Source organism: Maylandia zebra, linkage group LG12, assembly GCF_041146795.1.
Source record: "Maylandia zebra isolate NMK-2024a linkage group LG12, Mzebra_GT3a, whole genome shotgun sequence".
NCBI classification, from domain to species: Eukaryota; Metazoa; Chordata; class Actinopteri; order Cichliformes; family Cichlidae; genus Maylandia; species Maylandia zebra.
Genome location: NC_135178.1, coordinates 20989747 through 21008375, shown reverse-complemented (window position 1 = coordinate 21008375; position 18629 = coordinate 20989747). Strand labels below are relative to the sequence as shown.

The 18629-nt window shown below is 43.5% G+C and overlaps 1 protein-coding gene across 2 annotated transcripts in view; it reads right to left on the bottom strand.

Moving 5' to 3' along the window:
- The window catches only part of emid1 (EMI domain containing 1), a 55698-nt gene that overhangs the window by 35995 nt on the left and 1074 nt on the right, over positions 1 to 18629 (bottom strand). For both annotated transcript variants that reach the window (XM_023155435.3, XM_004544601.5), the window contains 2 exons: positions 13217 to 13330; positions 12274 to 12377 (listed from right to left, as the gene is read on the bottom strand). In XM_023155435.3, the coding sequence (XP_023011203.1) occupies positions 12274 to 12377; positions 13217 to 13330 (218 nt within the window). The remainder of the gene's footprint in view (positions 1 to 12273; positions 12378 to 13216; positions 13331 to 18629) is intronic.

Below are 18629 nucleotides of genomic sequence, written 5' to 3'. Positions count from 1 at the left end.
GCAAATTACACATCCCCAGTGAAAGTATTAGTCTGATGTATCTCTGGCAGGTATCCACGCTGGCCGCAGATTTCAGCCTGACAGCGTAGATGAAGAGGAAACAGGGGAACAAAGGACTGTTAGTAACAAAGAGCGCACTCAATTCTTCCTGGATATCTCAGTCAATCATCCTCCTTAAGGTTGAGGCACTAGTTGGCTTTAATCATTCTTTTGATTTACTGATACTGTGGGACAGAAAGAGATACATTGTACTCCCAAAGCATGGCCAGCGAACTACATAAAGCTCTGAAGTGACTCAGAAACCTAAGACAGAGACTGAATGAGTATGTCAAGATATTTCCTATCACAGTTCCTATCACTGCCTTTTAAGGAACAACACATGCCATTATTCCACCGAAGAGCACAAACACTTCACCCCTCAATTCTCCATCCTTTCACCCCTTCGGCGTCCTTGTGGCTACCCGCCTGCACCCATGGGGTAGTGGTGTGTGGACTGTTAGAGGGTCAGACAGAGCATACAAAAACAAGTCATCCACAAATCTAATTTGATACTTTTTTGTATTTAGTTCAACAACATTATGAAAAGATAAATTACCTCAAAAGAACATTGTGGTTATAGAGAGCATGAATGTTGCTCATCGTGGTTAATGCTCGAGTCTGTTCTTTGTCCTTTTAACAGCACCACAAACAGGCCTTTCCACTTAAGAAAAACTCTCTTTTCCCTCTTCTCCCAATGTCCCTTATAATAGCTTTCCTTCATCTGGCTTAAAAGAACAGTGCCATCCCATTTCTTTGCAAGTGTCAACAAGAGAGGAAGAAAAACACATCCTCTTTTCCGTTCTCTCTCTTGCTGCTTTTTCCTACCTGGCAGCACTCGGGGAAACGTGTCCCACTGGAGCTATGCCATCCTTTCACCAGTAAAGTCATTCTCATTTTACACACTCATCTCTTTCTTCATGATAGAGCGAGGGAATAGATTATCCCCCACCACCACTTCCACTGCCACCATCATGAGCGAGGCCAGTTCAGAGGGAGGGGGTCAGAGCTGAGCTCAGACTTTCAGGACAAACTGTAATTCTCCACTTTGTCTTGGGGTCGAGGACCCATCTGGCTGCAGATTTAGTAACACCGCTTCAATGGAGCTCTGTTTACTTGAGTAGCTCGGTTTACACAGGCAAAGTGAAGGGTTCATATAAAAAGCATTAACTGAGAATAATCCTTTTGGTCTTTTGTAAATACGATGTAATAGTGGGGGATGTCCAAAGAGGGTAACCACTCTGAAAAGGCTCAGAGCGGCCAATCTGTGTACTGGAAGTGGCTCGGTACCAGATCTTCTGAACTAGACAGCCATGGTGTCTGATATCTGATAGCACACAATTTCAGATAGGAACTGAAAGAAGTATCCAGACAATGTATACAAATGAAAAACACACACAGAAACACAATGAGCATCCAAAGAGTGTTCACAGCAGCACTAAACCTTTACTGTTCTCTCTTGTTTTCGTAGTTGTATAACGCGTAAAATGAGAAGCATATGCCATTTGCTAGACATTTTTATCCAAACTACATTATGACCTCAGGCATATTTCAGTATTTGTGGCCCCTGTGAGGCGTGAACCTGAAAGCCAGATTTATAGAGGGGTTACACAGTAAAGCGACAACCTATGAACACAGAATATAAAGAAACATGTAACATATATACTGCACAAAATGAGCGGCAGCTAATAATTGTTTCCATGACTGATTCATCTGGGACTTAATTAATTACGTACGCTATAAAACCTTAAAATATAGTGAAAATATTTGATCGTGTGCTTGTTACAATTTTCCTCCTTCTTTTCCGAGCAATAAAAGCAAAAATGTTGGATTTATTGCCACCAGGAAAGATGAAACCTTTTTCTACTTTCAGGAACAAGCAGGCCGTTTTAATGCAGCCTACACCTTTGGCTGCACCCTGACCTCAAGAACTGAATCTAATTCTGCTTTCACACTTTCTGTTCTTGAAAACAGTTTGTCCATCCAAGTAGGGAAGTAAAGCATGTGTTTTAAAAGGCATGCAGCTTGTTGTAGGTCAGAAGTTCGTGTAAACAGCTTGTTTGTGTGTTGTGTGTTCCTCCCAACAGGTCTACAGATCTTTTAAAGCTCTAAAGATGATGAGGAAAAGATATTTCCCCACTCAAACAGTGCCCTGAGGACAGTACATGCTGCGGCCTGTGTGATATCCCAGAAAACAGGGTCGTGTTCTCTGAGATATAGCAGTACCATACCACTGGGTATTGTACACGGAAACAATAAACAGCACCATGACTATGATCTCACAGATCTATACTTATGTAACTTTGTTTATGCAAACACACATTGCAAAAACTGAACTTTGTCTAGTGAGTCAGGCATATCCGACCATAGACTGTACACAAAGATGGATGTCATTGATATTTTGGCTGTTGCCACTGGAATTTCTTGCAAGGGACAGACCTGACTGAAACGCAGTTTACAGCTGTGAACATTCAAGGAGTGGAGACTGAGATTGAGATTGTATTAGTCTGCAGATACCTGGGTGTCCATCTCAATAACCAGCTAGACCGGCCACAAATACAGATGTGGGATCAATAAAGTCTTTTCTCATCTGGATCCGACTTCTCTGAAATGAAAAAAAATGAGCGCTCAAACAATAGCGCCTTTCCTGGAGCATACCCTGCTGTATCATCCTTTTTTACTCCAATGAGGACCATAAGTTACAAAATATCATCATGTTGTATTTAACAAAACCTAAAAATAACACCTGTTCTTCTAGACATCTGTACCACCTCATCACTGACATCCTTTTCATGCAGTGGTAGGAAGCTACTGAAAGCTACAAAAAAAACAAGATCATCCATAGCAATGATAACATAAACCGAAGTGACAAAAGGCTCAGCGGTCTTCTTTTCTGAAACACACACCTATGTAGCAAAGCCTCTGCTTGCTTTGCTATAATTAAAGTACAATGTACCACACATGTAGTGAAGCTTAAAGTGAATGTTAAATCATATATCCATTTTTAAATCCACATTAACACAGACTACTGTTACAGTTAAATCGTGGTTACGGTTATTTCCCAGTAATTTGATGACTGTCGGGTCTGGCTGCCAGCCAAGCTGTCTCCACAAAACTGACTGGGCGGGGTCTCCCGGGGCCACAGCCGATCACCATCAGGTGACATGGAGCCCTTTAGGAAGAAAACATGGAGGGCAGCCAAGAGAAATAAAAGGGCCATGACATCATCGTATTTCCTTTGTCCTACAGTCAGCGAATGTAGGCGAATGAGCTTAATCTAGCACAGCAGCAGTGATTTACAGCCCCATCATCCCATCCGTCATAAGGCACACATGCAACTGATATACAGAATGTATGTCTGCGGAAACAGATTGAGACAGTCAGCGTGTGTCTGTCCCAAATATATTCAGTGACTCAGTAAGTGCAGCTGTTTTTTATGGGTTTTTTGTTTGTTTTCATGTTTGTTTGACCAGCACTTGACCACATTCATTTTTAGTGGACGTCACGCGCCTGTCTGCACATACGAGCCTCGAAATGTGTCTGAGCTGGAGAGAGCAGGTGGTTTTGATGCCTGTCTGCATGTGTGCAAGGCGTGAGTGTGTGTATGCTGCCAGGCCCTGGCTGCGAGCTCAGCGTGAGCGAGTCAGAGAGCCATAAACACCTGAGGAAGCAGGAACACACAGGCATCCTCTCTCAACTGTATTTATGGTCCCAATTGAGACGGGGGAGAGGGGGAGGGTCATTATGTGCAGCGCCGCTCTGCTCGTGGCAGGGGTCCAACGAAAACACCGGGGCTGTTAAAGCCCCCCTGGATGAGTCCCAGGGGGCAGTGGTGCGGACGGTATGCAGGCCTGGGTTTAAAGGTTCGGGGATACGTCCTGTTGTTAATGAGATCACCCTGCTGGGCCTCTCTGGCTCTGAGCCCCCAGCATCAGTGCCACAACTTCTTACGCTAGCCACAAAAATAGGACTAAATATACTTCCTAAACAAAGTGCACCCAGGAGGTCAATAAGGTAGGTGTGGTCAATTGAACAAGGAGAAGGTCAGCGTAGATTTTCATTCTTTTTACTGAACAAAATATGCAGCTGACTGTAGAGGAGGTGTGGCCTCTTTACAAAACAATACAAAGTGACATGCTCTAAAGTTTAGACAGACCTGTGAATGCATGACTTATGGAAACTTTGCTGCAAGGGACAACTATAGGTTTAGTACACTGTATGTAAAGTAAGTTTATCTTAAAAAGCACACATCTTTAAACAAAGGCGATTCAGGGTGCTTCACAATATAACAACATTAAAGCCACAGTTTTGCCTTTAAACTCATCCACCTATCCATTTTCCTCATCACTTATCCAGCTTAGGGTTGCAGGGGGGAGTGAAGCGTATCCCAGCTTTCGTAGGGCGAGAGGCTGGGCACAGACTGGATGGATGGCCAGCTCATCACTGCTACATTAAATATGAGCCTGTAGCCTTTAGAGCTGCATATTTGTTCGTGGTTACTCATCCAGGTTTGGATATGTGTGCCTTCTTCAGAATATAATGGATGGCACGTGACCTGCGCTGTAAAGACAGCTTGCCAGCCATCTATAGTTTCACCTTTACATGTCTGATATTTGATATCTAGAGGCAAGTTCTGTAATCCTCTACCTTTTCCTCTCATAACCAGTGAAGTGAGGTAATTTCTTTTTGGTCAAGATGCCTGGCTCCTCGAGGAGAATGCCTGCTCCTCTGTCAGGTCTGACCTCTGAAAGCCAACCAGGCATGTCTCTAATTAGAACAACTGCTGGTGCAGTTCATCCAAACCTCGTCTCTCTCCTCGTCTTCAGTCCAGGACTAATCACAGCCATCAGCACCGCTCTTCTCATCCTCACTGAGCACCGTATCAACCACCATGAGCAAATGGAAATATACGCAGCGACCAGCTCAGAGCAGCGCTCAAAAGTCAGACGGGGGCAATGGCTTTTAAATCCTACGTGTTATTCAAGTGTGCAGCGTTTAGTGGCTACGAAACTGAGCCCGTACCAGAAGGGTTGGAGGGCAAGAGGCCATAAATGATGTCACCGCGGAGGATCTAAGTGATGTTTGTGGTTTAGCAGTCGTGGGAGTGGGAGAATGTTTGGAGGTCTGCACCACAACACTCGAGGTTTTCTTATGTGGCGGTGTTGTAAATGTTTATGAATTTATAACGGTGACAAATGAGGAGCTAGATTATAAGGACTACTGGGAGTGTACGGAAACCGCAGACTGATGCAGCATAAAATACGAATACATCACTTAAAAGCGACTTTTTTATGCCGTGCTTTTATGTTCCTGTGGTCTGGATATCGCTATGCAGGGAGATGAGAGAAGAGCGAGGGGGAGACAAACTGGGTTTTACAGGTTTTACTGAGCGCAGCAAGAAAATGAAAGCGCCAAGTTGTGTGACTAATTTATTGTTGACATTTTCTTGCTCCTGCTTCTTAAACATGAAGGGTTTTTGTTTTCCTTATATAAAAATTAATCAAATATCTGTGGGATAGGTGTTCGGTCACAGAGCAAACGTAATTAAAAACATCATCTTAAGCCTCTTTGATTGATTTCTGACTGTTTCGTTAATGAATTGGTTAATGTAATAATGTTCCTTTAAGATAATAATTACCCATATTATCCATATTTGAGCACCCATACTCAAAATCACCTTATCCCCTTTCACTCTGGAGGCCCTGTTACTGTGATCTGTTATTAAAACTTGACCTGTTTCCATTTTTTAAGCTCACCACATAAAAGGAGCGAATTTCTGGTGCATCACATTTGTTAAGAGTTTCACATTTTTATAATAGGTCTGGTAAAGATTAATGTTTACTGAGTCATACAAAGACAAAGAGACTCCCAGCATGTAAAAACTCTCCCGAGACACCAACATTGTTTATTCTTGGCCTCACATTTCTGACTGTGGGTGTTTCTTCACTTCAGGGAGACGTTTTAAAAATATATTGCTTAGGGGCTTACAGAGTTAAAAAAGATGGACTTTTTTTATCATAACTTGCAGGCATATTATAAAAAATGGCTTGGAACGCAGATGCCTTGCAAAATCTGCCAGGAAATTAATGAATATAACCCCTAACAGAGAAACTAAAAGCAATATCTGGCAAATACGAAGCTGAATAAAAAGGGACGTCAAATATTCAGGATTTTATGCATTAGTTTACAGATGATTTAAAGCAAGTCCATAACAGTCAGTGAGGGTATCAGCTTTGAGCGTGCTGCAGGCAGCAGTTGGGGCCCTGAACTCATCACAGCTGTATGGAACCAGCAGTATCCCGAGCGTACCTGCTCCATCAATGCTGCCATTGTCTAAGCGCCGACATCAAACGTTTCATTACCTCCTCAGAGCCTACCTAAGCACAGTAGCACAGTGTTATACAGTACCTACATAATTCCACTCTATACCTGCAAGCTGAGAGATGGAGATATGTTGAAGGACGGGGTGGGGGTGTGTAGGGGGGGTGGCAGACGGGGTTAATGCAGCTTTAATCACATCAGTCGCCAAGAGGATCAGAGATGGAGGCAGAGCCTACACCTCTGCTAGTGAAGAGGATTTAAAAAGGGCAGGATTTTAAAGTTTGGGGAGTTTTTTTCTACACGAGAAAAGCTCTGCTTCCAGTTCACTTGGTCTTATCTCAGCCACGCAAGGAAGAGAGCGTCGTTCTTCTCTCCGCTGCTGACTGTGCGACGCGTCAGGCTGTAAAGTGCCTGCATGTTTGTGGGTCACTCAGTCAGCACAGCGGTCCACTCACACTACCAGGTGAAGGGAAATGCCTCCGCTTTATTGGCGACAGAGGAACATCACAGCTGCTGAGACTTGTGTGTGTGTCTAGTTTGATGCCTTAAAAGTTTTTTTTTCTTTGCACTGCTGACTCGGCCCACTTTATTTCTTTCAGACTGCAGGAAAAACTGTTTTCAATGTACTCCTGAGGGAAGTCTTGGGAAACAATAAATAAATCAGTAAGCAGAAGAGGCATTTCCAGTTCAGGAGCCAGAAACATAAAACTTAACTCAGATTCAAGGCTAAGTAAGTATGAAAGATTCAGTGCAAAAGCTGTGCATCTGCATTTCTTGAAGTTCACTGCCATCTTTCTTTTTTTTAGACTTACCAACAGACACGGGTCGTTAATGCAGCATAAAGTATTAAAATCAAACATGGTTCTTCATGCAGACGGGCTTTCACACAGATAAAACACTTAGATGATTAATATAATGCACAATAAATCCACCTAAAATAATATCCTGCCATTGTGTGCTTGTCTTTTTCGCCTTGTATCGAAACTTTTTTGTACGCAGAGGAAAAAAAAACAACAAGAGCATAGGAATTTATAATTATAATTCTCATGACTATTATTGTTACAGCCTGAAAGCATTTTGTTGTACTGTGTGTGTCTGTGTGTGTGTTCTGAGGGTGGTTTTCATGGGACATTTAAAAAATAATGCTGTAATAATATTATCAAAATTATCAGTGCATATTGCAGTTTAACTACCGAACCCCGCAACTGATTTAACTATAATTTTCTGGATTTTTTTCCCCACAAACCTTGAGCAAATACCAGCACACCGTTACATAAGGAGAAGACAGCATGGAAGGAAAGACAGGCCGGACGTGAGGAAAGAAAAAAGACCTTCCTACTCTGTTTGGTTTTGTTATTTAAGTTGGCTGATTGGTCATTTTTGCAGGTATATATGTGTTTGCTTAAAAGGTATACATGCTCATTAATCAACAGAAAAATAACTGTAAATGAGCCATACTTGTGGGCTAATTTACATCTGGCCAGTTCTTAAAACAGCAACCAAAGAGTTGTTACTATTAATCACATACAGATAATACAAAGCAAGCTAATGATTGTGTTTTTCTTTCTACTTAATCACTTTTATGATAATTCCTCAGAGCCGAGCAGTGTCGGCTGAAAGGGGCTGGATGCCGAATCTCATCTGGAAGCCTCAGCCCAGTTTGCTTAATGTCAGCTGCTTCCAATTTATGCTCAGCACTTGTGTGCTGGTCATTTACATAACAGCGAATATCAGCTGCTGTGGCCTTTTCTGCACGTTGACTGCAGCCTGCCTCGCTACATTCAAGTGATTCATGCGTCTTTGTAGATCTCATCTGCTGAGTGCATAAACGCTGATGCGGGGGTGACTGACATCAAGTCTGGGATTTTTCTTTTTTTTGTGAATGAACTGGAGCAAGTAAAGGATAACATGTGTAACACCTGCTAAGGCAAACGCAGGGGATCTCTGCTTGATATGACTTTGATAGCGCTCCACTGTGTGGTCTAGCAGGAGTGGGAGTGTGTGGGGTGATAGTGCTGGTGATGGGGGGGCCTTTTGGTCACCTGCTCTTGCTCAGCCTCCTCCCCTCTGACCTCAGGCTGAAGTCCCTACACTCACAGCTCCAAAAAGCCTGCTGCCATTAAAGCTGCTAATCACAGCAAACAGCTGCATAGAAATCCTCAACGCCTCGCTCTCCCACCCACACGTTGACTCTGGCAGGCAGATAGACGCATACACCGGCGTCCACGCACTCCCACTCTTCCTCTGCTAATGGCAAGCTGCAGCCGACTGATGTTTAAAGCACGGGGTTTAGCGTGCGGGCTTGTGATAAGCCGCCCTGAGCTGTGAAAACACAGATTACATTTCTATGGCTTATTACAAGACAGCGGGCTTCTGCCTCCCAGCCACCTCATAATTGCAACCCAAAAACCACAGCCTCCGCTTGGCTGCGAGATACTGTTTGATGGGGACCCCCGTGGCAGAGCTTTGACAGCCGTGCTAATTCAAGTCTACATTCCCCCATATGCTGTGCTCCTCAGCGGCCTCCCCCCTGCGATAAGCCACAGCTATTTTTCTTTTAAGGCCTTTCCTCAATAAATCAAATCAGGGTCAGTATATCAACGCCTGTCTCTTAGTGTCATTTCCACACTTTTCAGGCTCCATCAAAATTAGCAGATCGAGGCCAAAAGCTCAAAATGTCAATGAATTTTACATCCGTGGCTCCTGAGCGCACAGTCACCCCTCGTGGTATCAGTGCAACACTAGCATTTCAGATAATTATTACATTAGAGCCAGAGCTAATGTAATAATATTACTTTTGAGGGGTAAATTTGATATTCTAATACCACATAATTGCCTCTAAATTGGGTATAATTTTGATATTTGTGCTTGATGTAGCATATGTTGGGATATCCCAACTAAAAACAAGCATTTACTTACTTGGAATGCCAAAGCCAACCAGGCATACATTAAATCCCCGTTTCTGGCAGCCTATGAAAGTGCCTACATCTGTAAATACTTAGTCTTCTTTTTCTTTTTTCTTTCTCAGACTCAATCAGAGATAAAGACCATTGTGTTCCAGACCAAGAAGTAAGACAATATCTCCCAAACCTCACAGAAAACAATTAGGACCCAGTAATTACACCATTGGACCGGTATTCAAGCCAAGTCCTGAGGTTGGGGTGTGGAAGGAAGAAAAAGACAGCAAATGTGAAAGGTGCCTGTCTAATGCAGTGTTATCTTACCCTGCCTGGACTCTGATAGGGTACGTTTGTGTGTCCGTATGGGTGTGATGTAATGCTTTGCTTTTGGAGCCTCCTAATGCGACATGCCAAAAATCCTCATAAGCCTGCTTATGACTCGATGACAGCATGCATGATCTCTTCCCTTAATGAACTCTCATTTATTTGCGCCTGTAGATTTGAACACGCAAAGCCCAAAACTTAATTCGTTATCTTCACTACGGACCAAGCCGTTGATTTATACATGTTGACCTATCAGCTGGCAGGCCAAGGGGTGAGAACAGAGGAACACAAGAGAAAACAACTCTCTCATCCCTATTTAAAGCACAATCATATCGGTCACATTCCTATCAGTGTTTTTTGTACTTTCCTGCATCTCAACCTAAACGTAGCCCCAGCCCCAGAGTCTTTTTGCTTTGGACATTGTTGAGATCTGCAGAAATGCAGACCGTCCTTGGGAGTCAGACATGGCTAGAGGCTTTTTGGGGTGGCCTGGTGGGAAAAGCAGGTTAAAAGCAGGGCAGTAAATGAGCGGATCACACACATTTTCCACAGTCTGTGAAAAGCAGACAAGCAGAGGAGTAAGAGTGATGTATAGCAAATAATAAAATTCCAAAAGTGATCCTTAAAGGTATATACATCCTGGTTGCTCTTTATGCGACTCAAATAAGATCAAAAGTAGTATGTTTGTTTAGAGTTGTTTTTTTAAAGCCTGAGTCTTTCAACTCAGTCCAACTAAAAGTTAAAAAGTGCTCACAGCCATCTGGAAACAGCCGCACGCAGGTATTAACAGCCTGGATTTGAAACGTGCACCTACTGAATTATTAGTGCAGCTTTAACTTCACTTGGCAACACTGTGGCAACAGCTTTAAGCACAATCCGGTCACCAGCTTTGCCCGTGTGGCAGGCTTGCATTTCTCCTTAGAGCGGGCGGACGAGGCAGACGGCAGCGGGGTATCAGGTTCTGTGCTGGCAAGGGGTTCTGCTCACGCGGCAAGAGCAGAACAAAGCACTGGTGGCCCTGGATAGGATCCATGGTGCCGGAGAGTAAAGGCCCTGTGAATGGGACCTGTCACTTCCACTCAGCGCCGCCTGTGATCTGAGCCACCCGGAACGAGGCTCAGATAAGTGGCTAATCCCGACATCCCCGTCGGCTCGACAGCCCCCTACTGCCATGACAACCGGAGGGGAATCTCCTCCAGCAACAACTTAATTGGATAATTTCCTCCCCGTTTCACTGTGTGTTCCTCTGCCTTTGTTGGGTAAAGTCTGCGTTGTCTGACTGTGAATGTGTTTTTTGACTTTGACAGTAGGGAGGGTGTGAAACAAGTGTGATATCCAAGGTGGGATGGTGTGTGCAAGTGCAAGCAAGCAGTCGAAGCCACACTACAGCAGACTAGAGGCCACTTGGAGGTCTGAAAGCACCTGGGAGCAGTCATTAGTTACTACAGTTACTACAACAAATGCATTACCTATTAACTCCCTGTAGAAAATAATTTTCTGCCTACTTCTTAAATTACTTCAACATTATATTACACAGTTATTGTCATGTAATTAATAAAGTAACATTACAGCCCGCTTATACCCCATATCTGCACAAATTCCTCTCCTAATGAGAAAAACATAAACTAGAGCCGGCCGTTTACCATCGCGATGTTCCTTTACTAATCTATGCTCCTCAAAAGAAGACTGCCACTGCTTTGTTTCCCATCTGAACTGAGGTCAAGTGTGTTGTTTTCTGACTTCTGAATGGAGGAACTGTAATGCATTACAACACTGTTGCATACTGTGATCACCAAATTACTTCAAGTGGGAATACTAGCCATTTACTGAGTAAATAAATTGAACAGATTATTTTAAACCCACTTTATTGGACAAGATCAAGTGTTTACCATAATCAGTCTGAAAAAAATAATTTTTTCTGTTCACTGAGTTTCAGGTAGAAATTTTCCTTTTTTGTCTCAAAGTATAAGAGAGAAAAACAGCCTCTATTTTCGGCACTACAAAAGGCCATCGCATTAACCCTTTGTGCTGCACGGTCCACTAATTTATGTTACACCCATTCAAGTCCTGCTCCCAGCATAAAAAGACCACTCCACCCTTCTCCCCAGACTGCAGAAACCTGAGGACGGGTGCCAGGGGAAGTCATTATGAACTAGGAGTGTGTGTGTGTGTGTGTGTGTGTGTGTGTGTGTGTGTGTGTGTGTGTGTGTGTGTGTGTGTGTGTGTGTGTGTGGGCAGCTACCATGGTCTAAAAATGTAAACGGCACTTGCATAGCTCTTTTGAGGATAAAAAACTCAGTTCAATCTGCAAAATAAAATTCAAAGTCGCAGTAAAGAAGGAAGCCTTACTGGTGCTGCGACTCTTGGAATGAAGACATAAAAAGTGATTAATAAAGTGGTGGGATGCTGGGGGATCTTATTTCTTAATTTCATTCAAAGAACAGAAGTAGCCTTATGTAAGCCTAATGGAAATCACTCATACAAGCATATTGGAAATGCAGGCTTTAAGACGGCGATGCAAACCAGAGGGACGTGAATGGTGACGAGTCAAAGACTCATAAAGAGGGGGGGGGGCTACTGACACGAGTCAAACTTGCGATCATTTTTCAGTGCAAGATGGCGATTCTGTTCGATTCATTTCCGTCAGCTGTTGTATAACTGAAGTGTGTCTGCGTCCTCTGTCTTCACTCACCTTCTTCACAAGCAGCACCGCTGAATCCCGGGCAGCATTTCCACTCCAGGGAAGTCACAGTGCGGTACACCACTTTATAGGAAGGTCTGACCACGGTCTTGTAGCTGAACAATAAACACAAAATCAAAAGCCGTTACGCACATGGGCACACACACACACGCGTGCGCGCACACACACATAACATTTTTAAAGGAAAATGAAAGGAAATCTCCTCTCTCTGGTAAGGTTAGATATTATCGTGAGGTTTTCAGTCTTTGTATTCGCACAGTCTCAATTAAATGATAAAAAGAAATTTCTAGGCAATGTGTCCCATCAGTAAGTGTCAGATTATATAAAAGCTTTTAGGTTTATCTCAATTAAAAGACAGCATATGGAGCAGCAGCGTGGCATCCTGAACTATGCTAATTATAGGAGAGCTATATGAATACCACTGCTATATATATATATATATATATATATATATATATATGTATATATATATATATATATATGCTATGTATGCTAATATGATTGAACTTAATATGATTTTTAATAGAGCATTAGCTCCAGTAACAAGTTTTAAAGCTAATCCTCTAAGTGATTCAAACAGCATTCAAACAACAACTATTCTGCTATTTTAATCCCAGTATAATTAAAAAACAGAAAATTACACATTACACCAAGCTTTCTGCTTTGATAGCAGGCAACTGTTTTCTTCTTTTTAAAGTTGTAAACATGTGGCTCACTAAAGAGCCATGAGACCCATGTTTTTCCAAAGTGTTTATATTCCAGGGAACTGGAACAGTTTTGAGCAGAAACTTGCACGTCTTGAATACATTTCATGATGAGAGTTTTTCTACCCAGTTCAGATCATACGGTGCTAAAAAATTTTTGGTTTTTTAATGGTTTCGTAAAAGCATTGTGAAACAGTAACAGTACTGGTAAGATGCCTCTGTCTTCTCACCTGCCTCCTGCACATCCCTGTGGCCAGGGGCATGTCCGGTACACCCGCTGGAGGATTGTCCCATTCTGCACCTGGCAGGTCACAGTCTTAGTGACCGTATGAGGACACCAGTTCCTGCCGAAAGAAACAGAGTCAGAAATGTAGAATAAAACAACAGCAGGATTTCAACAGTTTGTTATTTTTAGACTCAGTAAAAAGTCTGATTCTTAAACTAAACACAGGAGAACGAATTTCCAAAACACCTTCAAACAAGTGCTGTCACACTAAAAACACTGAGGTCTCCCCGCGGGTTTTCATTCTGTCCTTCCAGCCCCCCCTCAAGTCCTTTGTTTGGGAACTTCCTCACCGTGTTCACTCGGTTTTAATCAGCCACAGAGTTTGCAGGACTGGGTTATATTTGCACAGGGGTCTCTCCTCTATCAGTACACATGCATTTGTATGGGACCTTGGAGGAGCGAAAGTCCCTCAGGAGGGGATAAAGACGAAGACAAAGTCTCATACAAAGATGAAGGTATTTAAGCATGGGTTAATGCTGGGTCATGAGTTCACTCCCTTTAATGGAAGGCCTTCATAATTCATTGAGGAGAGCCTGCGATGAGATATCGACGATGCTAAGGTCAGAGGTTGAGATCTGATAGTGAGGATGAGAACGCTCCGCAGCTATTACATTCAGACGAGTTCGACCTCCAGAAGCAAAATGCGAAATTTTATCAATGTCTCAGTGAGACTGCTTAAAATTAAAAGAAGTGCGATTTATCTGAAGAGACTGTGAGCTAATTGGTTTAGCTTAATCCTCACCGAGAGCTCAGTGTCCCTTTTAAAGGGAGCAGATCTGTTCTTGATAGCACAGGCGCTATGAGAAACATTTTAGAGAAAGCCTTTAGCTTTCTTCTCTCTCTGCTACATATCAGAACAGGAAAAAACACACAACTGTTGGCTTTAATGTGAAGAGACGCTCTCGGGCTGATGAGCGACCACATTATCAGAATGGTTTTATTAAGAATAATGTGTACAGACATCCTCATTACCTTCATGTGGCTGTAAGAGGAGCACGGAAACAATTACTACAGCCTGTGTTTACAACATTATCAATAGATGCATAGGAAGGGAGCTCATGAAACTACACTTTTTTTGTTCTGCTGCCAACGTGTGCAAGAGTGGGTGGGTGTTCCCACCAAAGTCTGTTTGTCAATATGGGAGACCATATGTTTGTGTGCACGAGAGACAGTTTACACTAAAGAAAAACCGCCAAAGGGAGAGGATGCGAAGCAGCCCTGAACCGGCTCCCATTAACCGTTCCCACATGTCGTGGTGGCCACACACACATACCTGAGCCAGAGCGCGGGAGCACCGCTGATAAATGTTTGTCTACAGCTGCAGCGCCTTTCCCTTATCACATGACAACGTCTCTTTTATTATTGAGCGATCTTGATTGTTTCCATTCATGTAGCAAGTATTTAAGCCTGCAGACTGAAAGGATTTTGTATTATTTACTGGAAAAAGCAAAGGAACGCAGCAAAACGTAAGACATTATTTGAATTAATCATAAGTAAAGCGGGGAAAGGAATTCTTCCGCCACATGTTATTCAAACACAGGCCCACCCTTCGTGTATCATAGCGTATCCATCAGCCATACATCTACTAGAATGACAGTGGATCTGTATGATTACCCTATGATTGCTTTCCCTGGTCCAGAAAAAATTGCTCTAATCACTGGTGGAAAATTTCAGACACTGAAGAAGCTGTGGTCAGGTAGAGCTGGGAGGAAGGGGGAGGGGATGAGGGGGTAGTAAACCCAACTCCTCCCCACCACTTATCTGCCAGACCCGACAGATAAACATCTGAGTTTCCCAGGCCGAGAAGAGGCTTCACCTGGGAACGGACAAGAGTCTCACCAGGGGGTACGAGGAGGGAAGGGGGCGCTGGATTTTATGGTCTCCCTGTCTCTTTGCATTGCTCTTATGCAATTACCGAGGAGGAAATGCTGACCCTTCTTCCTTAAATGAGTGAAAGAACAAAAGCAGCCGATTCATATAATATATAATAAGTGCGATGCAGCAAGACAAACACTTCCACTACAGCAAGCAGATTTGGGGAGGCCTAACAATAACTGTGTTATTATCTATGCATATGAGGGACGCAGGCTCTAAGTGCATTTAGTCTTTCAATCTCAAATGCTTTGTAGTCAACACCTTCCTCTTACTGGAGGCACCCTTGTTCTATGAAGTGTGAAACCCACCAGCACCATGCTGTTTCATTGGCAAAAACACCAAGCAGGCCCTCAGTGAGTATCAGGTCTCTAAGCACACATGGCACACTCTGAATGCTGGGCCCAAGCTAAATAAATCATCAACCATGTCTCACAGTCACATGTAGCCACAGCCAACCGTTAAGAGAAATCACAGCTTTGGCCCATCTGTTCCTCGACGCTGCCGACGCCAAGACAGTAAAATATTGGAGGGGAACAAAAAAAGTGCTGAATCCTTAAATGTATGCAAATGCTGACAGAAAGCTTGTGAACTCGCTTATATGCTGCGCTGTCGTTACCGCATGTGCCCTCTATTCACCTTTTACGCTATGCAGACCACATTTTCCCGTGTTCACACTAGTGAGGCGGTTCGCCTACTTCAGCATACTGCACCGGGATGAAGAAGGTAGGGGTTAAGCCGTGTGAACAGACAAGTAGGCTGATGTGGGCAAAACGCTGATGGGACTCTGATTAAAAACACCACAGTAACTCCCTTTCCTCCGCCCATTCATTCACGTATCGTAGGAGCCGGCCTGAACGCTCGGAGATATGTTTGAAATGCAAAAGGAATTCCTCTGGATTTCTATCTGTGGGAAAATACTCGAGCAGAACAAAGGACAAAAGACAGATGTGGCAAATAGCCAGACAAAGGAGAGGACGGGAAGGAGACGAGAAAAGAGGAGACAAAGGTCAACTTATCGCAGAGGTCATCCAAGGAAGCTTCCGGTGGGGACAGAGATGGCAATTATGAAGCAGTGTGGCTCCCGTGGGATTGAGAGGAGACATAAGATAAATATGGCACCACAACCAACGACAAAGAGGAAAACAGCAAGAACAAGTCGAGGTGAAATTAAAAAAAACTTTGCAGCTCTAGAGTCATGGCCTGCAGGTTCAATGACAAACAAAAGAAACAGGTTGTATTAAGTTTGTATTTGAACAATTGTTATACATTAATTCAGAGCATTACGGCTGCTGGGGTATTATATTGCAGGTTCAAAGCTGCCGTGGGCTTTCCATGCGCAGCGGACAGTGACGAGCATCAAAGCACCGAAGCGAGGCCTTAAAGGTCAGGGCTAAGTGACTCCTTACAGCAGCATGGAATAAACAAGGAAAACTCTCATCTATCTTTGTCTCCTTTGAGCTTTCAGGTGCAGACACCTGTGAGTTTTCAGTCTGTGGCATCTTCAAGTGTTTGAACCTGGAAGTGAAAGAGGAATTCCACTCAAATGAAGGATTCACTCATATCACACCTACAGCACCACGAATCCTGACTGCTCAGTGTGAATGGACCATCATGTCGAGCTGAGCTGCTCCACTGACCGTGAATGAGATGCTGACTTTATGGACTGCTCACCTGCAGTGCACAGGATGCAATATGGGGTCTGGTATTAGGCTCATACTAAGTATCAAATCTCTAAGACATCGGGAAACAAAATCGGCTAAAAGTTATGACATCAATGTCTTGTTTTGTCCAAAAACTGAAGCAACTCAGACTACAACCACAGAAATGAGCAAATATTCAATCTGATAAGCAGGAATCCAACAATTTTTTTTCTCATTGTGGAGGATGAGCTGCCACAATTAATTCTTTGTTTTAAGACTGATATTACACATGAAAATCTGTAAATCATGAAGAAAAGAGTTCAAGATCCTGTCTTAAGAATCTCATATTTTGTCCAGTGACACGTCCAAAAACAGAAGATAAGACAGTGATGTAATACAGAAAAAGGCAACAAATTCAATTGAGTAATGTAATCAACGGCCAGTGGATATTATTGGAGCTGAACAATTGGTGACTGCCTCTTGACATCCATCCAAATAATGGTTCCCTGTGCATACACATCATTTGAAGTTTCACAGCCATTCTGCTTGAAGCCGTGCAGATCCTGGAATCTCAGTTGTCTTCATTCCCATGCTTAAAGTGAACATGGATATGGTCAAGATGGACGAGGAATGAGGACTGCCACAGGGCTCAGACTGCCTGTCAGACCATGACAAGTCCTCCGAGGGAGGATAAAGAACTGGGCGAGACAGGGACTAAAGAAGCATCTCCCTCAGTGACCCCACAGTTTACTGAGCTATGCAGTCATTAAGAGAGATGGTGAAGGAATGCTTTATCAGCTCTTTCACAGAGTGACTGCACCAGCAAAGAAAATACCCACAAGATGTTAATCCCCTTTGATTGTGCTATTCACTGTGTGAAGACAGTGCTGGTATTAGTGAAGGTTTCCCTTTCCCAGTACACTAACAGTCATATGCGTTTCCTTTTAAGCACCTGAACCCTAATGACAGGTTGCTTTCATCGCCGAGGTTGATCTCTGAAATCACACCGCCGCTGTTACTGTTTGTTGACACCCAATAAACTGCTGCTTTCACCGATCAGGCCAGCCAGCCAGCAGGTGGACTGAGACTTTCAGCTCCTCTCATGTCACTGCAAACCCGGTGACCTCTGAACAAGGTGGTTGACTCACACCAACAGCAGCTTTCCCTCTTTCAGTCCTGCCTTTCCTGCACGGCCACTTACACTAACAGCAGCAAACTGACTGTAAACTCATCCCCCTCTGCTTTTTTTCCCCCAAAACAAGCTCAGATTGCGCTGGAGTCCCAGCTGCTTGTGTTTAGCAAACATGTCCACAAACCTCTGGCTCTGAGTGGCAGGGGGAGCTGAGCAGAGAAGTGAGGCAGTGGAGTGACCGAAGGGGCGCTGAAAACCACCTGAACACACCCAGAAGACCTCATCAGAGAGAAGGGATTTCAGCCTCCAGCCACGTTCAGCCCACACACACAAGCTGACAGCATAAATATTTGCAAGATGGGGAAACGTCCTCTCATCATTAATCAGTGGCTAGTCTCCAACTAAACTTGGCTCTGTCCAGGAGGAAAGCAGAGCCGGTTAGCCCTCCTGCCTTCGTGTTTAGTCTGGTGACTCTCTTTCAACACCCTTGTCAACTTGATTGCCCTTACACAGAATGATCCATCATTTTCTGAAGCCTTATTATCCCCCTTTTCATTCAGTGATCCTTTAAGATAAACGTTTTCACGCTTTATTATAGAGATACAAATAATCAATCACTCCTTAAACTTAGGGTTTAACACTCTTTTTTTGAAATCTTCACCCTTGGGATGCTGAAAAGAGCGGGCTTTGTGTGTGAGGCTAAAGGCGCT